Source organism: Crotalus tigris, unplaced genomic scaffold, assembly GCF_016545835.1.
Source record: "Crotalus tigris isolate CLP2741 ecotype Arizona unplaced genomic scaffold, ASM1654583v1 scf7180000019364.2947544272:3078424, whole genome shotgun sequence".
NCBI lineage: Eukaryota > Metazoa > Chordata > Lepidosauria > Squamata > Viperidae > Crotalus > Crotalus tigris.
The window spans coordinates 2,245,909-2,271,053 of NW_024097500.1; the positions used below are offsets into that span (position 1 = coordinate 2,245,909).

General features: G+C 43.0%; 1 protein-coding gene across 4 annotated transcripts; it reads right to left on the minus strand.

Annotated features, from left to right (window-relative positions):
- Positions 1–10,749: 10,749 nt before the first annotated feature.
- ARRDC4 (arrestin domain containing 4) lies at positions 10,750–18,825 on the minus strand. Of its 4 annotated transcripts, none has more exons than XM_039362173.1 (8): positions 18,527–18,825; positions 16,082–16,151; positions 14,627–14,774; positions 13,840–13,942; positions 13,074–13,330; positions 11,859–12,021; positions 11,062–11,216; positions 10,750–10,969 (listed from the first exon to the last, which is right to left on the minus strand). In XM_039362173.1, exons 1-8 carry the CDS (start codon positions 18,804–18,806, stop codon positions 10,913–10,915), a joined length of 1,233 nt encoding a protein of 410 aa, XP_039218107.1. In that variant the 5' UTR covers positions 18,807–18,825; the 3' UTR covers positions 10,750–10,912. The 4 variants fall into 4 exon arrangements, with proteins under 4 accessions (XP_039218107.1, XP_039218108.1, XP_039218109.1 ...); XM_039362174.1 differs by lacking the exon at positions 18,527–18,825 and adding an exon at positions 17,491–18,003; XM_039362175.1 differs by lacking the exon at positions 14,627–14,774 and having other exon boundaries at positions 18,527–18,596.
- Positions 18,826–25,145: the final 6,320 nt, after the last annotated feature.

Here is a 25,145-nt window from a genome sequence, read left to right on the forward strand (position 1 = left end):
TACCCTCTCCTAAGTTTTTAATTATTCTAAAAACAATTTGGCCAAGCTTATGTTGCTGTCACCTTCATTTGTGCAACAAGTTTTTGTCCATCTCTGCCTGCCTGCCTGCCTGCCTGCCTGCCTATCTATCTATCTATCTATCTATCTATCTATCTATCTATCTATCTATCTATCATCTATTTCTGTCTGTGTCCATCCATCCATCCATCCATCCATCCATCCATCCATCCATCCATTCATCCTGTTGCTTTACTGTTAAATGCTTTATTAGACTGTTATTTTACTTATAATATGCATAATTTTATCTGAATATCTTTTCCAAGATTTAAAATTGGCTGTTGTCTGTGCAGTAGCCAAATTTGTGTTGTTGCAACGAAAATAACACTGTCTGTCTGTCTGTCTGTCTGTCTATCTATCTAGTCAATGGTCATATTTATGACCATTGCAGTGTCCCGGGGTCAATGTGATCACCTTTTGGGACCTCCTAACAAGCGAAGTCCATGAGGAAGCCAGATTCACTTCACAACCAAGTTACTAACTTAACAACTGCAGCAATTCACTTAACAACTGTCTTACTTTAGCAACAGAAACATTGGGCTCAATTGCGGTTGTAAGTTGAGGATTACCTGCCATCCCTATTCTCCTAGAGAACCTTTCAGTAGACCGATACCCAAATAATTATTCCATCGCTATTATTTCAGGAATCCTATCCCTCAAAGATGGTGAGTTTTTTTCCCTTGCACCCTCATATCCTGTGGCATCAAGGCATCCCCAATTGTTAAGATTTGTCAGGCGTTTTTCAAAGCTGCTGAGCATCCAAAATAATATTGTCTCTTGAGCTTTCGTGTTTTCGAAGAGAGGCGCTGATTTTAAGGGGCAGATTAGACACTGGCGTATTTGATTTTTTTTCCCCTTGCTTCTACCGCTTCTCCCCCCCCCCCGGCCGCCGATAATAAGCCTCTGATGGATTTTGCTCTGAGACGCTCTGCATTGTAGGGATAAGTGAATTTGAAAGCACACTGAGTGTATAATGGAGCACACACTGGGATCTGTACTTCACTGTAGCAATGCAACCCAAGAATATAGAAAAGGCTTAAAACATCCAGCAAAGTAGATCTCTCTCTCTCTCTCTCTCTCTCTCTCTCTCTCTCTCTCTCTCTCTCTCTCTCTCTCTCTCTCTCTCTCACTCTCTCTCTCTCACTCTCTCTCTCTCACTGCCTCCCTCCCTCCCTCCTACTTCTGGCTTTATCCTTTCACCACTGCTGAAAACTCAAGAGGGCTGAAAATGGAAGGAAAAAAACCTCTGATGCAAGAAAACAGTCTTTCTCGAAATAGCTCTTAAACGCTCCTCCTATTCGCTGTGAAGAATGACACATCAATCATTCTGGGAAGTCGGTTCTGTAACACCAATGCCTAGCCTCTCATTCCATTCCATTTTATTTTATGTTTTGCTTTTTTGTCACGGGCCACTCTTTACAGTTTAGCTGTAAAAAAGAAGAAGAAGAAGGAAAAGGGGAAATGGCATCGACATGGCCCATTTCAGATTTTATTTATGGAGCTTTGAACGCTTCCGAGGCGCACGATTAGAAGCCGACACATGGCATTTATCTAATGCAGCAGAAAAGAATAACTAAAACTCGGGCTCGGCAAATGTAACAAACTCATTTGCCCCCTGCCATTGCCTGGGTATAGGTTGCATCTGATCGAAGAGCGTGGCAACCGAAATGCGTCGTTGCTCTGACGGACGACAGGCACGAGAGCCAAAGGGGAGCCTGAAGTTCAAGAAGAGTAAACCTCTGGTCCTGGAGACCAACCCAAATTCAATCTCGGATCATTATCCTGGGACATGTATATTTTATTATTCCCTGCTCCGTATTTATAGGTCATCCTCTAACCCAAATTACACGGTCATTCGTAGCAAACGATAACACTGATTATATTATTATAAAACCGTGCATAACAGTCAGATGACCTCTTTCTAACCCCTTCTGAACTTAGGGTGTTGTGGGCATCTCTTGAAATGTACAGCTTATCGTGACAGGTCAGCTAACCTCCTTGTGGGATTCCGGAGTGATCCTTCCAACACTCTCTCCCAAATGGAAAACCGAGACAGCTGGCAACATTGATGGACTGGATTAACCATGGGTTCCTCAGCTGGAGGACTTTGCTGGCCAACTTTTGCAAACAGATGCTTGGCTGTAGGCAACGATGGCTCATTGGACGCATCTTCTCTGTGTTCTCTTTGGATCAAAATGCCAGAGCAAGAGACATTTTGTGGACATTCTCTGGCCAGCAGTAAGAAGCACCGGCCAGCTCAAGCATTCCAGGATACAAAACAGGCTCCGAAAACACACAGGTGCACATTCACACAGGCTAATGGGTTTTCATTCACCGGGGAGTCCTAATAGAAAAGGACAGATTATAAGGAGGGCCTAAATAATATTTGTCAGTGCCCGTTAAGCCCAGTCCTTCTCCTGTTTGCATGTTTTGATCTCTAGTGCTTCTGATCAGGACATTAATATTTTGGCTCTCTGCTGTGCATTTTCATTTGGGGAGATTAAATATGCAAGGGAGAACAATCCGCATCAGAGGTGATTGCGTCGGTATGATTGCATTCAATATCAGAAGCCCAGGCTGCCGGAACCTGGGAGAGAAATAATTATTGTTACACCTTGGAATGCATTAACGACTCCATTAATAATTGATCCGATGTTATATTTCCCTCTAATACTCATCAAAACTTTTCCAAATGCAAGGTACCGTGTGTAGCATCTCATTACGGCATTTGCTCAAAGGGGGGGAAAAATCAATGCATTTCTAACTTATTTATGTCAAAACTCATTTATTTCCACAATAACATAAACTGTCAAACCTTGGCACCCTGTTAATAACATCCACCCTATTTGCATATTATTGAAATCTCTCTCTGTTTTTTTTTTTTTTTTACTTAAAAACACACGTGCCCAACAATAAAGGCCTTGCACGGGCTCGCTCAAGAGGCGACTGATAGCCTCGCGTGGGCTGTTCCATGGTGTCGGTAGAGAAGGGTTATCTCTAGCAACTAATTATGTGATAATTTATGCATATTAATTAGCATAGGGAGCAGCCACTGGGAAAAAACCACGAAGAGGGAAGATAATCCAGCAAGAAATCTTTGACAAAAAGAGAAGACACAGCGGCCTCTGGATTTTTTTCTTTGATTTGCCTTTGGCGATTCATCCGAGGTGCGTGGGGTGACTTGGTCTCTTCCCCTCTATGAATTTTGGAAATTGAATTCAGATTTGCCCGGGCATAAAATAATTGATCGCTGCTGGCATTCTATGGCTTTCTTGAATAATTCATGTCTCCCCTTTTGATAGGGAGATGGATGCGTGGCCTGGTGGACTGTGTTCTTTTCAGAAGGTGTCAAGAAGAAAAGCACTGGCTGATTGGATTGGACCAAAGGCAGGAAGCAGGTGTAAAGGCCAAGTGTGTTTCCTGTTACGGAATAACAGAATAACAGAGTTGGGAGGGACCTTGGAGGTCTTCTAGTCCAACCCGCTGCTCAAGCAGGAAGCCCTCTACCATTTCAGACAAAGGGTTGTCCAGTCTCTTCTTGCAAACCTCCAGTGTTGGAGCAGCCACCACTTTTGGAGGCAAGCTGTGCCATTGATTAATTGCTCTCACTGTCAGGAAATTCCTTCTTAGTCTAGGTTGCTTCCCTCCTTGATTAGTTTCCATCCATTGTTTCTTTTCCTGCCTTCAGGGGCTTTGAGGAATACAGGAGTCTAAAGAAACATGATGCTCTTCTACTAAGTAGAAATTCCTCATAACAAGTGTCTTGGCAGATAGGTCCTCAGTGTCCAGGCCTTCCAAATTCTTGAGATTCTCTTTTTCTGTCTAACAAAAAAGACACTGGGTTGTGAGATGAGTGGCATATAAGTTTAATAAAGAAATAAAAACATGATTTCTCTGATAGCATTTATTTTTTTGTTTGATTTGTTTGCCACCCATCTCAATAGCCTTTCCCTTAGGCTTAGATCCTTCCTTTGTGTCCTTGGCTTCTCCTGGCTGGCTGCTTTACATTTATTGATATGTCATCTTTCTTTCTTTCTTTCTTTCTTTCTTTCTTTCTTTCTTTCTTTCTTTCTTTCTTTCTTTTTTTCTTTCTTTTTTCTTTCTTTCTTTCTTTCTTTTGACAGCTTGTAACAAATTTGGCCATCCTCTTGGTTGGCATGTATGCTTTTTAAGTTATGCTTTTGATTCTGCTTGCTTGAGCTAATAAAGCTTAAAATGCCTGGAGCATTCACTACTTCTGGATCCAAAACATGCCATTGCTTGAGCACTGATCACTGCCCTGATTACTTGGCAGAACACCGGCACGGCCCACAAAACGGTGGAGAATTTTGAAATGCTGTTTGTGGCCACCTACAAAATCAGCAGCCAGTTTTGATCAAAGAAGATATCATTGCAAATCGGTTGGATATGCCAGATTGTGATCTACCTCTAGCTAGACGGCTTTTCTGAAGGTTGCGACCCAAATTGGAAAGAATGTCATCAGTGCACTTAAGGTATCAAGAAGCAGCGCAGCCTACCTCGGGGAGCTCACCACCTTTTTTCCCCCTCCAGGCCTTAAAAGCCAGAAGACCAGTTGGAAAGAAGAAAAGGCATTTTACACAGAGAGAGGAACGTTTGATTTTATGCCGCAGCAGATGTTTCTTAAGCAGTAACCAGCATGTCAGATAGGCTAATCAGATTTCAGGTGCTTGTGCATCTCTCTGATTAACATTCCATGGCACAATTCCTCTGCCAGTCAAATGCAGCAATCAACAGAAAAAGGTTAAGGGACAATTAGGATTGTATTATGAATACATCAAGCAGGATGTCCTTTAAATTTTAGTTTGACTGAACTTTGATGCTGGGCACATAAAAGGATAGCCTATTCAGGTTTGGTCACCATGCTATAAAAAAGATGTTGAGACTCTGGAAAGAGCAACATAGATGATTAGCGGGCTGGAGGCTAAATCATATGAAGAACAGTTGCAGGAATTGGGTCAGTCTAGTCTAGTGAAAAGAAGGACTAGCAGTCCCAAAGGCGCTTTTTCACGAGGCAACTGGACTTTGGCTTTTTTGAAGACATTTCACTTCTCACCCAAGAAGCTTCTTCAGTTCTGACAGCTCCTTCCATCCCCCATCATTCAGTCAGAGCTGAAGAAGCTTCTTGGATGAGAAGAAAAACAAGAAAGTCCAGTTGCCTCGTGAAAAAGCACCTTTGGGATAACTATGACCTGGATGACTGAGAATCTCAATAGATATGATAGCAGTGCTCCAATATCTAAGGGGCTGCCACAAAGAAGAGGGGATTAAGCTTTTCTCCAAGCAACAGAAGGCAAGACAAGAAACAATGGATGGAAACTAACCAAGGAGAGAAGAAACCTAGAACTAAGGAGGAAATTCCTGACAGAAAAATTCATCAGTGGAACGGCTTGCCTACTGGAGTTATGAGTGCTCCATTGATGGAGGTGTGCAAGAAAAGATTGGACATCCATTTGTCCATGACGAGATAAGGTGTCCTCCCTTGGACAGATAAGGTTCCTGCCTTGGGCAGACGCCTTTCAACCCTATGATTCTATGGCCAGTTTCAATGACCCTTTTGTATCATCCTTGGGATCCCAGTCTTGGGCACAGAACCAGGTCTTTTAGGACCTTAGGAGAGCAGGATAGGGGCCCAAAACTGGGACCCTGCTTGGGCCAATTCAGCTGGCATTCCCCGGCTGACAGGACTGCAACATGCCCATCCTGCTGAACAAGGTCAGCTGGATAGAAACAATGATTTCCTAGCCCGTTGAGGATTCCCTGCCTTTTTATGATATGCATCCTAGCTGGATAAGAGCTGCGATGGCGCAGTGGTTAGAATGCAGTATTGCAGGCTAATTCTGCCGACTGCCAGCAGTTCGATCCTGATGGGCTCAAGATTGACTCGGTCCTCCATCCTTCCGAGGTCGGTAAAATCAGGACCCAGATTGTTGGGGGAGCAATATGCTGACTCTGTAAACCACTTCGAGAGGGCTGTAAAGCATTGTGAAGCAGTATATAAGTCTAAGTGCTACTGCTATTGCTATAAGTGAACCAGGTCAATGTCGTTGTGACCAACATGCAATGCTGGTTGCTTTTCCCAGCAGTGACACTTTGTTGGCAGCCATGCAAACTCTTCTTATTCTCCCAGGGAAGCTGCTGAACCTTGCTATGTGCAAGCAGAGGGGCTGGATTAAGCCATTAATAAATCAGAGGTGAAGAGAGCAATCTTGTTGAATGTAATGTATGCTAATGAAGTGACCTGGCTAATGGGGCCCATTCTGATATTCTGCCATTGCGTCAATTATACGGCCTCAATTATGGCCCTGTTTTTGTATTGCACGACTGCGAAATGAGAGCCTTAATAGAGATGTTTCACCCAGTAAAATGCCTGATTAGGTTATGAAAGCTGAAAGTCAGGGAGAAAAGTGGAGTGAAGCTGGAGGGGGGAGGGAGGGTGGGCAGGGAGAGAGAAACCCCAACGAACGAAAAGATGGAGGAGAGATTTTATAGCAGGATTTAATGAGGCAAAAGACCAGCATTTGCATGCAGGCAGCACCAAAGTCAGCCTGGCACTTTGTCGAATATTTTTCTGGCGTTGCGAAAAAACCGTCTTCCATTTTACCGGTGGTCCTTGACTTACAAGCATTCATTTACTGGCCATTCGAACAGCACTGAAAAAAACTGACTTATGACCAGTTCTCACATTTACGACCGTCGCAGCATCCCCATAGTCAGGCCATTAAAATCCAGGCGCTTGGCAACGGACTCGTATTTATGACGGTTGCAGCGTCCCAAGGTCACGTGATCCCCTTTTGCGACCTGACAAGCGCAGTCCATGGGGAGTCCGGATTCACTTAAACAAGCGTCTATTAGCTGAACCACTTAACAACTATGGCAAGAAAGGCCATAAACTGGAGCAAAATGCACTTAACTGTCTCGCTTAGCAATGGAAAATTTGGGCTCCATTGTGGCTGCCTGTATTGCAAAGTGGAGTAAACAACCACGGCATCCTACATTGTCAAATGCTGGTGGGATTTTGTGTTCGAGATGGAAGTAAAAATATGAAACGTTGACTTTGGGTTTTGCTAATTAAATACGTTTGTGGAAGCAGATATGGCTAGTACATATTAAATACATAAAAGTAAAAAATGAAGTCTGGCATTTTATTCTGTAGCACTAGAGAAAGTCAGAAGTCAGTGCTTTTCTTTTTTTCCCTCTTTACCCTACACTTCTCTCTCTCCCCCCTTTCTCTTCTCACTATCTTCATTTTCATTTTCAATTTATATTTTAAATGAGTGTAATAAAATTATTTTTAAAAAAGCCGGGCGGACTCCCCAAAAATTATTTGCTGGTTTCTTCACTTGGGCGAAATGCACATCTATTTATTGTGTTTATTGCTGGCTATTCCAATATTAAGACTGTGAGTGTGGTCAGGTAGGACTTCAGCACCCGTCATATTTCCCTGTTGCTTTTTGCCTTGATTTGTAACCTTCTTTTCTATTTTTACAAACCTGAAGCTTGATGTCCAATTTGCTGTTCATAAAGGCATCGTCTCTAAGCACACATGGACATCTATATGGTGGCCCCTATTTTGCTACAGCAATCGAAAATGTGGATTGTTCTCTAGAATTGTCTTTATATAAAAAGCCCATTTCAGCCACAGTGGCTCTTTGATAATGATGAGTTATAGATAAGGAGTCCTTGGCGTTCTCTGCGCTTGGTTGTTTTCTTGCAGACGTTTAATTACCCATCTAGGTAATAACATCAGTGCTAGAAGAGAGTGGGCTTTATCTTCTCTTTCTGTACAAATGGTTTTGTCTTGCCAATGTTGGTGGAGGTGTGTCTTTCTCTTTGGTAATTCCTTGATTCGGAAACTAATCAGGGAACTTTAGTTGAGGAGCCCTTGGTGCTCTCTGAGCTTGATGGCTTTCTTGCAGACGTATCATTACCCAACTAGGTAACATCATCAGTGCTCCATTAGGGCATCATTGGGGCGCTGATGATGTTATCCAGTTGGGTAATGAAATATCTGCAGGCAACCAAGCAAGCACCAAAAACTCCAGCATTCAACTCCAGCATTCTTCTACCATTCCAGAATCATGTTTTTCTTAGCTAAATAGTCCCCTTTTAAATCATTTTGGAGTTTATTTCCCATAGAGAGATGAAGGAAGGAATAGCTGCTTTGCCTCTTTAACTTCTGTCCCCCACCCCAGGACCCAACACCGGGGTTTTCTTAGCAAGAGTGTCACACTCTCAAATTAGCAAAGCTCTTTCTGTTCTTCCCACTCCAGTGTTTAGTTCTAAAACATAATAGAACATAACAGGGTTTCCTACCACTAAAATCAATGTCTGGACTGTTGCACTCCACACACCTGTGTTTCATTGTGCTTTGAAACGGCATTAAGATAACACAGAAGCATGGAGCTCTACCAAACAGACAATTAGGCAGAGAGCTGAAATAGATTGGGTAAATAAATGGCTGTGTACAGAAGCCTCCAGAATTTATTTTTTGAGAAAGAAGGCCTGGTTCCTAATGGACTCTGATGTCTTTGCCGACCTTTCTTCAGATCCAAGTGGAGAAAAACAAACAAACAACCCTATGTAAATCAATAACGTGCAACTTGGTTTGTGCAGTATTCTAAGACTAATGCTTGTGTTATCACTAGAAGAGAATACACTGTAGCTCAGGGTTGAACTATGGGGTCCTTGGTGCTGAGTTTGGCTGTTTTCTTGAAGACGTTTCATGACCCAACTAGGTAACATCATCAGGGCCAGAAGGGAATGGGGTTCGTGGAGTGGAGGATTATGGGGTCCTTGGTGCTTTCTGAGCTTGGTTGTTTTCTTGCAGATATTTCACGACCCAACTAGGTAACATCATCAATGCTGGAAGGGAATGGCGGGGGGGGGGGAGGAGGACTGTGGGGTCCTTGATGCTCTCTGAATTTAATGGTTTTCTTGCAGACATTTCATTACCAAATGAGGTAACATCATCAGTGCTAGAATGGAGTGGGTTTTGCTCTGTTTATGTACAAGTGGCTTGCCCTCTCAATGTTGGTGGGAGTGTCCTTGGTAGTTCTTTGATTAGATGGTTGTTTACTGTTTGTTTGAGTTGATGGTTGTATGTGCTATCATTGGAGGGACTTGCCAATCTTCAGGCCTTGTTGAACTACAACTTCCATCATACCTCACCACTGCCAGGTGAGCTGGACCTCCTAAAGATCTCCAATGACAGGGAAGTCACTTGTTCCCTCAGCCCTAGAATGGCAATACAGATTGTTCTAGCCTCCCACATCTACTTCAGGGTGTCAAGAACTGAACCTGAGACATTTATCAAAGTCATACATAACACAATTCCTGGGCTAGACTCCAAGGACTGAATTTAAAACTTAATGGAATTTTTAGGGGTATTGTGTGCGCTTACTTTTTGCCTTGCATTTCTCTTGAGATCTCACCGACTACATTGTTTTGCCTTTTTCGCATATGCTAACTCAGGAGAACATGCTGTGTGGGGTGAAATAGCTTTTAATTTACAAAAGATTATGCCACCTAATACCATCCTATGCCTGGATGTGCAACTCTTTTTTTAAAAAAAATAATAGTAATAATAAGACAAAAATGCAACTTTTTTTCTTTATTAAGAAACCCACAGGGCTCACATTTTTAATACAAAGTACAATCATTTTAATTTTTTTGCTTGCTTTTCACAGGAATTGAAAACATAACAAAACATACTCTTTCATTATTGAACAATCGTTGTGCATATATATATGATTAAGGAGCAAAATGTGTCCTGAGAAGAGAATGCAAAACTTTGCTTATTCAATTTTATACAGAGGCACAGCATGCTTTTAGGAATATTTTCTTCTTTTAACAATATAAGGCCACACTTGACTTGCATGGTATACAGTGGTCTCAAGATAACCATCTTGATTTGTGCCGATCTTCTCCTTTTGTTATATGATCCTTGTAATATCAACAGCCAGCTCTTACTAGTATCTTAATCGGCCCCTGAAAGCACCAAATAATTATCATGGCTTCAACCTTTTAAGACATGCATTTTGTACCATTGTATTATTGCTCTTCAAGAAATAAAAAAAAGAGTTTAGCAAGGAAACTTGGTTTTCTCTCCATTTTGACTTGAAAAGCAAAACAGAAGGCATTTTGTTTCTTTTAAGAAAGCACTGGGGATGCCATTCAAGGTTTTGGTTCAGTTTTCCCCCTTTTGGACTATCTTTCAAAGATATGAACAGAATGAATGGTTTGAAAAACAAGAGGCAGGATTTGAAATGCACTTTTTTTGCCCCTTTTAGAAGGCTGCTTAAAAGCCAGCAAGGCATGTTTGCAGCCCAAGTTGTACAACTTGGTTCCTTGGAAGACCATCGCCTGAATGTTCCTTGGCATCTTGCAGAAAACAAGAGGCTATAATAGCCCTTCAAACCATTTCCCTCTTTTTTGGAAGAAATGAAATCCCTGTTTAGTTAACCAGTTCAAAAGTAAGCCTGGAGGATTTGGCTTAAGAGTTAACAAAAGTTATTTAATAGGGACAGAGGAGGAGAGAAAATGCTGAAGAAGAAGAAGGAGGAGGAGGAGAAGAAGGAGAAGAAGAAGAAGAAGAAGAAGAAGAAGAAGAAGAAGAAGAAGAAGAAGAAGAAGAAGAAGAAGAAGAAGAAGAAGAAGAAGAAGAAGAAGAAGAAGAAGAAGAAGAAGAAGAAGAAGAAGAAGAAGAAGAAGAAGAAGAAGGAAGAAGAAGAAGAAGAGGAAGAAGAAAAGAAGAAGCTTCAAGCAGAGGCGGGAGGAAAAAAAACCCAAATGAAGGTGTTTTCTCTAGTCAAGATGAGGCTTTTTGGAATCACCCTCAATCCACGAGGGAAACGGGCTGATTGTCTTGCACTCCAGCAGGGTAGGGGTCAATCTGCACAGAAAAATAAAAGTATTTACGGCTTGGGATTCATGAATTCACATAAAGCTGTTGAGAAGCTTTTAAGAGTGCAGACGAGTGAGTACCTCTGAATAAAGAGGGGGCGGCTGAAATCGGAATTCCTGTATGTAGGCGAGCACAGGACAATGCAGCTGTTCGTCGCAATTGGCTGAAGTCGGATAAACAGTGACGTGTCTTGCGTATTCTTCCTCTGATACTATATCAGCATAATTGGGTGGTGCTGGAAACAGACACATGTGCAATGGACATGTAACTCTTTATCTCAATCAAAGTAAACTCATGCTACAGTGATTTTCTTCTGCACTTCAATCTGTTCCTAAGCTGTAACTATGGCGACTGACCATCCAAAATACAGCCCTGATCATTTTAGTGTAAACCTTCTAGCACTAATGATGTTACTTAGTTGGGTAATGAAACATCTGCCAGAAAATCACCAAGCTCAGAGAACACCAAGGATTCCACAGTTCAACCCTAAAATGCAAATACCGTACTCTCTTCTACTGCTAATGATTGAACATTAAAAAAATGATTTCAACTGTACATATTTTAAGTAAACTAATCGATTTTATCCAACCTATCATAAAATATCCCATCCAGTCTCAAAGGCATGCCGAGAAAATTCGGCATTACTTTTCAACATTATTTAAGATTTCAGTGGAAAACAGCAACTCATCTAGGCTTCCAAAAAAGCTTTTATAGATAAATTGATTGCTTATCACTTCCACTTGTTCCAGTTCAGGTCAAATGTTTTCCTCACTGTACTAGCTTTCCTTCTGAAACTTTTTCAAGATTTGTTTTTCCCTGGGAACTAAAAAAATTTGGTCCCAAACAATGAGAAAAATATAGCCCAGGGGGGGTGCACCTTCTGGATGATCTGGCAGGGTCTGAGCCAACCACCTCATATCCATAGCCAACTGGCTGACAAGGCTGGAGTTCCTGCTGGAAAAAGCAGTACATGGAATTGTGCCAATGACGAAAGGCAGTTCAACCATCAGCTTTTTGGCACCAGGAATATGAACATATACCTGTGACAAGAGAGAAGACAGTTTAAACAATCTGCCGGGGGGGGGGGGAACCAAGTTTGTGATTGCAAAGTCATTCCCACAAACACAGTAATTTTGGATAAAGCCTAAGAGTTTTGCAACAGGAATCTCCTCTCCAAGCCATATCCCGGAGCTTTCTGGTTTATTTCAGAAGAAATTTTGTCACTCATTCTATTTAGTTGTTTTACAATGTTGAATCTTTTCTGAGCTAAGCACCTGTTGACCTCATGGACATAACTAGGTAGCAGTATTAAAGTGTAAGGAGTAAGATGTGTCGGATATGTTTGCCGTCTTAAATTATTTGTCAAAATGATAAAAGCGGGCAATCAATCCATCTTTGGGGGGGGGATATTTTTTAAGGTTACTATCAAGTACAGGAAATCAGGAGTCCAGGCAGTTCAGAGGAACATATGAATATATAGCTAAAGCTCTCTACAAAAATCTGAGCTACTAACGGTGAAGGCAAATTGGCATTGGATAAGAGTTAGTGGAACTCAAGGAGGGCTGGCTTTGGATCTCCTGAGGGCACTAAGGGACTCAAGATTGAACTCAACCCAACCCTTGGGCTCAGCCTGGTCATCTCCTTCAGCTGCAGCGTAGTCTAACACCAGAAGGCAGGACAAGAAGCAACGAGTGGAAGCTCATTAAAAAAAGATTCAACCTAGATCTAAAGAGAACAATTACTGCAATCAGTGGAACAGCTTGCCTACAGAAGCTGTGGGTGCTCCATCATTGGAGGGTTTCAATGATTAGACCACCATTGGTCTGGAATGGTACAGGGACTAGAAGACCTCCAAGGCCCTTTCCAACCCAATGGAGATCACTCTGTGATCTTCTGGTGGTCTCCTACTGAAGTCCAACTAGCCCCTTTCTTCTTAGTTTCTAAGTCTAAGCCAGGGGTAGGCAACCTTGGCTCTTTTATGACTCATGGACTTCAACTCCCAGAATTCTGGGAGCCAGCAAAATCAGCTCGGTGTTCTTGCATTACAATCTATGGATCGCGATTGATTGAACTGGATGAAAGCGATACTCACAGCCAAGGAATATTCAACTCTGATAATACAGCAGTCAAAGATCGAAGGAGTGACAGGTGGGATTTTCAGAGTTTTGCCGTTCCAGGTATCCGTGCTTCCTGAGGCAACGTGGTTTCCTCGCACATTGGCAACCATTTGACGGAAAGTCTTTGTTTTCCCTCTAACCACGTAAGTCTGTATTTGGAAGATGGCAGCTTTCGGCACAATTAACCGAGAAGAACAATTTTCAATTTCTGCATAAATTGGTATAACTTCACCTACAGAAAAAGAAGCCAGGAACAACGAGTAAGTTATAATGTACCTATGCCGGTGACAGCCTCCTTTTTCATTGAACAATGTTTTCTTAAATATGCCTTTGAAGGTAGTTATTGTAGATAATCTTCCATTCAAATCAAGAAAAAAAAATTCTAATTCTGCAATAGGCAACATGAAAAAAAAATCCACCTCTGTAAACTAATCTATTATGATGAACAAGATTTGCATTTTGAGGACAGCTCCCTCTGGTTATTTTTTTCTCTTGTTTTAGTTCCTCTCGCTGGCTAAGCTAACACATTTTAAAAGGTAAGCACTCGTTATGACATTAGGCCTTAAGCACATACTTGTTATGACGGAAATTAAATTGCTTTAGTCTCACCTATATAGGCTACTGGATTTCTCTTTCTAAGTCCATTTCTGCTAAGAACCAGGATTTCTATAAATTCATAAACAGCAGCGTACACAGGATACTCCAAAGCCAAATGTAACCGTGTGAACGGAATATACTTACCATTACAATACCCTTTCCTATCGATTTTGGCACTCAAAGAAACGGGACCCGAAGTGAAAAACCAGCACCCGACCATTTTATCTTGAGTTTGTCTTACAGGACTCTGCAAAAAGGGGCAAGAATAAGAATCTGTGAAATGACCGGTGACTAGGGTCAATTTGTCACCAAAGTATCAATAAACGGTTAAGGAATGCTGGCTCAGGAATTCTGGGAGTTGAAGTCCACGAGTCATAAAAGAGCCAAGGTTGCCTACCCCTGACCAAGCCGATTCCGAGGCAGGGGTCAAACATGTCATAAGTCACGAGTCCCTGCGTGCCAACAAAAAAACTTCATACAGGTAGCCCTTGGCTTACAACGACAATTGAGCCCAATATTTTTGTTGCTAACTGAAACATTTGTTAAGTGAATTTTGCCCCATTTTACAACCTTTCCTGCCACAGTTGCTAAGGGAACCACTGCAGTTATTAAGTTAGTACCGTGGTTGTTAAGTGAATCCGGCTTCCCCATTAACTTTGTTTGTTAGACGGTTGCTAAAGGGCATCACATGACCTGCAACCGTCATAAATATGAGTCAGTGGCCAAATGGCCAAATTTTGACCACGTGATCCCGGGGATGCTGCTGCAACTGTCATTAAGCATGAGAAAGGCTCATAAGTCACTTTATCCTGCCTCGTCGTAACTTTGAACGGTCACTAATTGAACTGTCGTGAGTCGAGGACTACCTGTACTTGTTTGAAGGGCCTGAATCTCCTGATTTCCCCCGGGGCTTGACGTGCGCTGCTCTTACCAGGAGAGCAGGAGAATTGACATCAATGTGGCTGATCACTTGAAACTCTCTCGACACAGACTGAGGGGGGGCCGTGGCGCTTTCCAGGGTTACGTTCACAAAGTACTGAATGCTGCCAAACTTCCCTGTGAAAGAGGTCGCCAAGGGGCTGAATACAAGAGAAAGAAACGGCAACTTTAGCCCATTTTCCTTTGCGGAGGCCGACTAGTCCGAGGCAACTGTTTACAACAGAGGTCTTCCAACTTGGCCACTGAGGGCTGGCTGGGGAATTCTGGGAGTTGAAGTCCACAAGTGGCCAAGTTTGAAGACCCCTGGTTGGCAACTTTCCTTCTGAGATGCCAACACCACAAGGGACCTTGTGAGGTCCATTGTGGGGCTGGCAGGCGTATTTGAGATGCTTAGGTCAATGAGCAATTGCGGCATGCATTCCACATGACTATGCGTGAACAAATTATGCTGAACAGAGTTCAGCTTCCGGCACATTATGATGGCTGTTTAATTGACCCCTTACTTGGGGCCAGATAAAGTATGAAGCCCCAAAAGGCGACTGTTCTCTGTAGTCGCTCCACGAAGGTTTAACAAAAGTTATTTTGAACTCTTAATGCATATTGAATGTCAAGTAAAATGCAAGTTACTGCAACACTACCATTGTTTATTTATTTTATAACTGGCACAAAATATTAAAACATCAGATGCGCAGAAAACCTTCTGGCGTATCTGTCTAAGGAGATTCTCAGTCATCCAGGTTATGGTTGACTTTTTCAAGAGGCAGCTGTTTTTCTTTGCAGACATTTCGTTTCTCATCCAAGAAGTTTCTTCAGCTCTGACTGGATGGTGGGAAAATACACACTTTCTGGTGTATATTTCCATCTACTGGTATTTAAATCTCTATTTAGTTCAACAAACATCAACCTTAGCCAATAGCAGAATTCAAAAAAGCAGCAAATTTGGTCAGTTTGAGTCCTTGTCCTAATCACATTTTCCTTCTTTCTCCCGCAAGGTTTCTCAATCAGCCTATTCCATGCAAATGATATTCAAGTTTATTTAAAGCTATAGCTATTCACAGAATTGGTACTAAAGGATTTCTTCTTTATTCAAACTACCAAATGTAGATTTGTTAAATGTGCTTTTCTGCCACATCTTTTTCCCAGCAGTTTAATTGTATTCTATAATGCCTCTTCCACATGGAGAGTGCGGTGTGCATCACTTGCTTCTTGCTGTCATTGTCAAGATTTGTACAGTCCTAAAGTCCAACTTTTTGCACTTAAGGATTTAGTAGTTACTCACCATTAGTTTTTAAAAAAATTAATATAATGCAAATCAAAATGTCAGAAGAGAGTACTATGTCTAATCTGCTTTATTTATATTTGTGTATCGTTGGTAAAATGTTTACAGAGATTCTGTAAGAACTTTTACAATGAAAACCAATATTTCAGTTTAAGTTGCATCGCTTACTGGAGAGAAAGTTGAAAACTGAAAGGGAATTTGTATTTCCCAGCTTCTAAAAGGATGAAGCCCTCATCACCTATAGAACAAAGAAAAAAATATTATTATTTAGAATCATCTTATTAATCATAGCCATTATTAAAAAAAAATCTCCTGTGTGGAAAAAAAAACTCTACAGAAGGGAGGGAGGGAGGGGGCAAGGAGGGAAAGTGGCACCATGCCCCAAATAAATCTTGTGCTTTGCTTGAAGTACTATTGGCTCTAAGATTTGCTATTCCACTTTAAAGAAATGGACAGAAACTGGCATGGAATGAAAAGCCAGCTTCATGCAATATAATACTTTCTTTTTAAATGGATAAATTGTATTATTTTTAATTCAGTTTCCTCTGGAGGAGAAAAAACAACACTTCTGTTTTTTTCTATTTTCTAAGCATAGGCAGGGAGTCCCTAAATCTCTTGTAGTCACTTAACAGCAAGCTTCCAGTGAAGGCAAGGATATGTTAAGCATGCTGTAACTGCTGGGGATGCAAACGTGCCTGGTTTCACCAGATATAGCCGCCAGTGAGAACACAACCTTAAAATAGAAGTCTCTGAAGAACTCTGCTTGCTGCTTCCCACGTATCTGCCAGCAAATCCTGAAAATTTCTAGTAGGGAGTCAGATTAACATGTGGAAGAAAATTCAGTAAAAGTCTATCGGATCCTAAAAGACCAATAAAGTTATTTTGGCAAACAAACAGATGCTAAAGCCTCTTGTGCTTTTAATAGTTGTGCAGAAGACACAATCTCAACAGGCCCTTCTTTAGCACCCACTGGAATAACTTATGGGCAGTAACTTCATTTGTTATAGCAATAAAATAAGAAGGAATAAGTTACGACCACTTTTGTACTGCTACCAGGGAAACTATGTAGAAATCTGGGTCAGTCTCCCGTGGGAATCATTACAGGACGTCCTCGACTTAAATAATACTTGGCTTACTGACCGTTCGAAGTTACCACAATGCTGAAAAAAAGGTGGCAGCATAAAATGGTGCTATAGGATGCTGCAATTATTGTTATTTTGGAAGCTTTTCGACAGAAAGTCCACCATCATTTTTGCCTCTTTCTGCTCCACCCCAGCTGGACCCAATCGTTTCTCTTCCACTCCTCTCTACTTGGCGTCTGATTAACTGAGCCTGCACACGAAGCCACTGACATTTTACTTATTCATCCCATATCTGTTCTATCTCACCAAGCGGCTTCATCTTAGCTGGCTGCTCTTTAAATGGCTTTTGCATATTTAACTGGGGAGGGGGGGCATGATTCACCGTGTGCACTTTGAAAGCAGGATCCTAACTGTTCCAGAGAGCCAACAACTTGTTTATGGAGCAGCAGGCAGCTAAAATAAATAAATTAAAATGCTGAACAGTCGTCCTCCTACCCCTGTGAAGCTCTCCCCAGTCTCGATTAGGCAGACTCCAGCCTCATCAACCAGAGTTCCCACCAGACTATCACTTCTCCCGAGGAGATTTATTGCCTTCTCTGCGCCTATAAATAAGCTTGGCAAGCTGGAAGAACAGAATGTTTCCGTTTTGATCTTCTTTTTGAACACGGCTGCACTCAGAAATGGCCTTGGTGAGCCTTTAACTGCCATCCACGGGCGTTCCTAATATACAGGCGGGTGCACTTAGAACCGCTTTCCTTCTCCCATATGAATTCAGCCTCCATCATCCACAGCCAGCACCCTGGGGAACTGAAGTCAGGCGCAGCCCCAAGGCTGCTGGGAAAAGATGGGAGGTTTTTAAAGAAGAGACTGGACAGTCACTTGTCTGAAATGGTATAGGATCTCCTGCTTGAGCAGGGGGCTGGACTAGTGGACCTCCAAGGTCCCTTCCAGCTCGATTCTGATTCGGATTCTCTAGTAGAAATTAGCAATCCCATTCTCTTTATCCCAAAGCTCCACTGATCCTACTGGATTTACGAGATCAGCTTGTCATCCTGCAGTCTCATGGACCGCAAGGCCCATCATCCTCCAAAGAAGTGCACAGCCAGCAGGGCAGAAGCTGGCAAAACAGGGACGAATAAAGACTCCAGGGACTCCGATGCCTAGCCAAACCTCCCCCCCCCCTCCCAATCTTCCACTCCAGCTTTTCCGGCCAAGGCACTCTCCGGAGACATCGGGCCAAGACCGGCTGGGGATGATGGGAGACGGAACCCAACAAATCAGCTTGCCGAAAAGCTGCTTGGAGGAAAAGGAGCTCGATCCACCCGGCTCCCTGGGGACTTATAGTCCTGCGCCGGGTGATCGCGGACGATGGGGACTGTAGTCCTGCCTCTTCGAGGGGGCAACTTGCCAAGAGGCTCCTTGCTGAAGCGCCAGTCCCCCACACGCCGCGGCCGGGGATGATGGGGGCGGCGGTCCCTGCCAGCCACGCCTGCGCCTCCCTCCCTCCCCCTCGGCCCCTCCCTCCGCTCGCCTGCCAGCAGCAACTCCCGCCGGGCGTCCAGGTAGGGCACCTCCGCTTCCAGACGGGTCCCAGCGGCCGCCGGAGGGAAAGGCGGCGGCGACGTCGCTTCGGTCCAAGCAGCTCGGGCGCCCCCGCAGGCCTCGAGGCGGAGGGCGCGGAGCCGCAGCGGCGCCGCCAGCTCCAGCAGCACCTGCCCGGAGACCGCCTGCCCGCCGCAGAAGCCCTGCGCGCCGCCGGACGCCTCGCCCAGCACCACGGACAGCAGCGGCGGCCGCCCCCCGCCCGCCATGGCCGCCGCCTCGGACGGACTCGCCGCCGCCGCCGCCGCGCAGGCGCCCCGCCTCTCCCCGCTCGCCCCGCCTCCCCCGCGCGAGCGCCCGTGGACCGCGCCGCCATTGGCCCCGTGCCCGGCAGGCTGGGCTTCCGGGGCCAATCGGAGGCGGGCGCGAGCCATGTGCACGGCTGGTAAACAGGGAGGGGCGGAGGGGGCGGGGCCCAAGGAAGGGCGCGAGGGGCGGTCTCTAGGCGCCCCATGAGGCAACCTTCCCCAAGTGGGCGCCCTCCGAGGGCTCCAGCAATGCTGGAATCCAGAGCAGGACCCGCTCCCTCTTTAGCGCTGGTTGAGCGAGGAAAGGTCTGCAAGGAAATAATCAAGCTCAGAGAGCACTAGGACTCCTCGCCTAAAGTTCCCCCATTTGATAGTCCCCTAATGAGGTAATCTTCTAATCAAAGAACTACCAAAGAGAGCAGGGGGCTGGACTAGATGACTTCCAAGGTCCCTTCCAACTTTTTTATTATTATTATTATTATTACTACTACTATTACTACTACTACTACTACTACTATTATTATTATTATTATTATTATTATTATTATTATTATTAATTATTACCACCACACATCCACCAACATTGGTGAGGCAAACCACTTGTACATAAGGAGAGCGCAAAAATCCACTCGCTTCTAGCACTTATTACCTTGTTGGGTAATGAGACGTCTGCAAGGAAACAAGAGCACCAAGGACCAGTCAGCTAAAGCTCTCTAATTAGTTAGCTCCCTAATCAAGGAACTACCAAAGAGAACCCCCCTCCCCAAACACTGGAGAGGCAAACCATTTGTACATAAAGAGAGAGCAAAAACCCATTCCCTTCTAGCACTGATGACATTACTTAGCTGGGTAATGAAATGTCCGTGAGAAAACCATCAAGCTCAGAGAGCACTGAGGACAGATAATCCTTGAGAACTTGATGCCTTGAGCAAATCCACATAGCCAAAGTGATATTACAAAAACACAGCCTAAAGCACCACCTATATTCTGCTTTTAATGGTGCTTCCTTGTGTGCCATTGAAGATGGGCTACCTCACTCCGTTTAATGGCAAGTCTAGTCTTGGAGGAGAAGTTATTTTGAAAGACAGCATGCTCTCCCTCCCCAAGATGGAAACCGCAGTGGTGATATGGTTTACTGGACAATAAATCTGGATAATTGTAGAGAACTGGAGATAGCAGATTTTGTTTTTTTAAATTGAGCTAGTAAAATACATTACTGTGTGGTTTTATCAACTTAGGCTTATCTTTACTACACGGTAACCAGCATGCAGAGTTACAAAAGCTCTCAACTCTTTTTTTTTTTCCCCGAAAGAAAGAAATTTAACACCATTTTTCTAACCTTCCACAGCCTAGCATCTTCCGAATAAGTGAGACAAGAATAATTACCAGGCATAATGACTAAATATTGTAATTTTGGAAAAGCTAGTCCATGGTCTTTCAAACTACGGGCTCTTTTATTTGGAGGACTAAAACTAACAGGTGATAAAAGGGGCATTACTCACTTCTAGTTCATTTGCAATATTTGTATTCCTCCTTTCTGGTAAACAATTCTGAAAAAGTTTCCAACCGAAACTTAAAGAATCTGTGCTATATGTTGAATAGAATTAATAATTTATTGCTTGTTTGTTTGCTTTTCCTAAGAGCAACAATCAAGCATGAGATCAGAAACAAAATGGCAAAAACAAAACAAAACAAGACAGAGATTAAAAACTCCAAGGGTAAGAAAACAAATACCAGAGCAACATAACAAAGCATTCTTGACGAACGTGCTAAAACCCCAAGCACGACGACAGAATCTCTCCCCCTGCATTGTTCCCATTTGGGCTGTCCATGAGAAAAAAAATAGAGGGCAAAACCTCAGTAATGAATGGATTGACCTAAACTGTTTTTTTTCTTTTCTCAAGCCTTGTGAATTTTAGTGTGTAGTTAAAAAGAATTGGAGCCTGGCTGATTCTTATCTCAGGCTGGAGACAAGAGGATACTATTTAAGAGAGATGTATGGGAAGAAAGACAGTGTGAGTTGCCGGATGTGCCCCTCATCTACTACTCAAACTGTTTCTGCAATCAGGATTTGGGGGAATTGAAGTCTAGCTCTTCCAGCTATAAAATTAGGAGAAGTCAGGTGGCAACGCAGGCGCTTCCCTCAGGCGCTCTTCCCAGCAAGGAGGGCTGGGGGTGGCTGGGGTCCGGAGAGGGGAGGCAGCATAGACTTTTGCTGTATCAAGGAAAGTTTTTGCATAGAACAAATGGTAGAACCATAGAACAAATGGTCCAGCGTCTCCTTGAGCAGGGGGTGGACTAGAAGACCTCCAAGGTCCCTTCTATGTTCTATGTTGCAGATCAAATAAAATTAGGCTTCAAATCAGGCTGTGTCCTTTATTGCTAAGAGGCCCTGGGAAAGGTTTCTGTCTGGAACAAAAGAGCCACTGCCAACTCATGAACACTATCCTTGGGACAAATTGGGCCATTCCAGGATGGCTAAGGATTATGGGCTTTGGAGCAGCACACTCACAAGTGCACCAGATTGGTGACAGTTACTGGAAACCCTGCTTTTTGAATACCGTGAAGGACTTTATCTTTGAAAGTGCCGGAGAGTGGAAGATTGAAACCTAAGAAAAAAGGATTGTGGAAAATTGAACCAGAAGGAAGAAGGAGGAAGAGAAGAAAGGGAAGGAAGGAAGGAATAGAGAAGGAAGGAAGAGGAAGGAGAAAAAGAAAGGAGAAGAATGAAGAGAGGGAAGGAGGGAAAGAGGAGAAGAAAAGGAGAGAAAGGAAAGAAGTGAAAGGAAAGAGGAAAAAAGGAAGAAAGGAGAGGAAGGAAGGAATCTAGATGCATGCAAAAGGAATTCATTGCAAAACGGCATAACATCCGAGATCAATTGGCAGAGAAAAAAAAAAAGGAAGTGGAAAAATATGGAAATGGATGTGTTGCAAGCAACTGAAACCAGTTTCAGAAGAGCAAAGAAAGTGCAGAGGGTGAGGTAAGGGATGGAAAAATAAGTTGCTCCTCTTATGAAGGATCAGATTCAATCTGACTGGAGAATTCTGGGAGTTGAAATTCCCAACCTTAGAAGTTGCTGAGGTTGAGAAATGCTGCCTTAGATTGATTGATCAACTTTGCCAAGAGCTCTTTGGCTGATTCTGTAATAGAAGGCTGGCTTCAGCTCAGCACTGCTTTTCTTGTGCAAGACATCTTTTCTAATGAGCCACTGCTGGCAGGGGAGCATTGGAAATGGAGTGGTGTTTCTAGCCATGGGGGAAAAAGTAAGTTTGTAGAAGAAGTCATTGATTGGATCTGACTTGGAAAACAGCATAGCCTAAAAGAAGTGGCTTCTTAGACACATAGAACATAGAATAATAGGAAGGGACCTTGGAGGTCTTCTAGTCCAACCGTTTTCCCAAGCAGGAGACCCTATAACCATTCCAGGCAAATGACTGTCCAATCTCTTGAAAACCTCCAGTGATGGAGAGCCCACAACTTCTGGAGGGAAGCTGTTCCACTGATTCATCATTCTCACTGACAGGACATTTCTCTGTTGAAAATTCTAAGTTTGATAACTTTCCATCCATTCCTTCTTCTCCTGCCTTCAGGTCCTTTGGAGAACATGTTGACCTGTCTCTCTGTGATAGACCCTCAAATATTGGAAGACAGCTATCATGCTATCCCTAGTCCTTCTCTTTGATAGACTAAACATACCTGCCTCCCTCAACTGTTCATTGTACTATTTATCCTCCAGATCCCTTACCATCTTTGTTGCTCTTCTCTGCATGCTGTTTTGGGGTCTCAACATCTTTTTGTACTATAGTTGGGATTTTTTTTCTCCTTATCTTTGATTTATTTAGTGAGTCTGAGAAGAGCAGTGGGCTGTTATTCCGCAAAGCAAGGTGACATTTGAACACAGGAGCCAAGAAGGGCTGTTTTTCAAAGCGAACACACCACGCTCTCTGATTCTGATCCCTACCTGTCAACAACACATTAAATGCAAGAGATTGTGCCAGTGAGTGGTACGCACCCTCTTTTGAAAGACAAATATTAGGTAACTGGCTGGAGAGTTGAATTTCGCTTATTTTAATCTGGGCCGGTATTTGTTCTTGTGGCAAAAGTAAAGCTGATTTTAGAATGCAAAAAAATCAAGAGCTTACCTTCCAGGCTGCCCTCAATTTATCTCAAAGTTAATGAAAAGATTATAAAATGGATTGCAAACATCCCCAATGCTCAAAGAGAAGAGACCTATTTGGAAGGCATCATTTAAAAAATTCTTTTTCTTTCTTTTCTTTTTTTTTTTAATTTAAGTGGGTATCTTTTGTGAACTGCAAAAAATTCAACTCTGCTGTAAACCCAGTAGGTAGCCTTACAGAGGCCTGACTGCTCAGCCCAGGTTGGTGAAACCACTGCTGTGCAGATGTTGTTGAGTTGGGTTGCGAAGTGCGGTGGCTTTGATCAGCATTAAGGAATGGTAGGAAGCAGAACCCATCAACATTTATTGTCATTTTTTCCCCCTGTGGGCACAATGGCACACATTAAAAATGAAATCTAGTTGCTTCCTCTCAGTGTACACATACATAACACATTTAAAACATACTATATTCAGCATATGTATAGACCTACACCCCTACATATAACTAACATATAAATATTATTCACTGTCCATCTTGAATGCATGACGGAAGGAGGAAGGAGCTCTGATCCGTGGTGGGATTCAAATATGTGAACATCCGGTTCTCTGTGTGGATGCCGCTTCTGGAAGTCCATTCTGAGTCTAGGCCACAGCTACCGGTTCTGCCGAAGTGGTGCGAACCGGCTGAATCCCACCACTGGATGTGATCCCTTCTGAAAATGCTGGGTTTTGGTAAAAACCATCTATTGCTCCCCTGTTGGATCAGGAAAAAGGGAGAAGGAGTGAAAAAAGAATGTTGGGCTGGAAAAGAGGACCAGCGAGTCAGAAGGGAGGGAAGGAGGGAGGGAGGGAGGGAGAAAATGGTGACTCTTCCTAGATCAGTGTTTCTCAACCTTGACAATTTTAAGGCACTTGGACTTCAACTCCCAGAATTTCACAGCCAGCAATGCTGGCTGTGGAATTCTGGGAGTTGAAGTCCACATGCCTTAAAATTGTCAAGGTTGAGAAACATTGTCCTAGACGTTCTCTGATCCCTCACATTGCACAGATTATCCCTGAGTGAAAGCAATTTCTGAAAGAATAAAAATTAACTATCCCAACTCACTTTGCCTGTTCTTACATTTTATTTTTTTTACAAAATCATCTCTTCTCTCTCATTCAAACCCTCTTATATTGTCACACCCCTTTTTTATAGTCAGTAGTTCTATAGTTATAGTTCTCACTTGGCAATCAACTCATTAAATCATCTTAAACACAATGTTTTAATGATAATTTCATGCTGCCAGCTGTGTTGTGGTGGATTAAAAACAAAAAATAAATGCTCCCCCCCATCCTTGACGATTTAACTATGTGATTTTAAATGTACAAAGTTGCTTGTGCAGCTGTTAGCATCTGCAAGCAGTTCCATTTCTCAGCCTTAGATGTTAAGCTGTTGTTTACACAGCTCTTGGTAAAACGAAAGCTCAAGGGTGTCACATTTGGCTGCCAGTTGTGTAGTGAGCCATTTTTGAAATGATTTTGGGGGATATTGCACCCCAACACCATAGAATAGAATAGAATAGAATAGAATAGAATAGAATAGAATAGAATAGAATAGAATAGAATAGAATAGAATAGGGTGGGGTGGGGTGGGGTGGGGTGCGGTGGAGTGGAATGGAAAATAGAAAATAGAATAGGATAGGATAGGATATGAAATGGATTGAACAGAACTAACAAAAGACAAGGAGAAAATGCTACAATAAAATTACCAGTGGAACTCATTGCTAGTGAAGAGAAAATGAACGTACCTATGGGAGGTAGATTCATCATTGGTTGTTTGCCACAGTAAAGAGAATCAAAGTTATTATATTAGAAGATTTATTTCTCAATATTAAACACCGGCCAGCCACAGGGACAGAGAAAGGGTTTGGGAACAAGTGGCTTCAAGCATTCACCTCTTCGCATCATAGATGGTGGTGGCCAGGATGATGATAACTCTACAATTTGCCATCGGGGGATTAATGAAAATTGGTGACTGTTTGCCCTTCCTCTTTTTTTAATGGGCAAATTGTTCCACTCTCTTTCCTCGCCCACATTTTAATCACCTCCCCTGGACTGTTAAGGAAGAGAAGGAGAGCACTGCCATTCCATTAAATAAAATAATGGCATCCCGGCTTTTATTTTTAATAGGACATGACCCCAC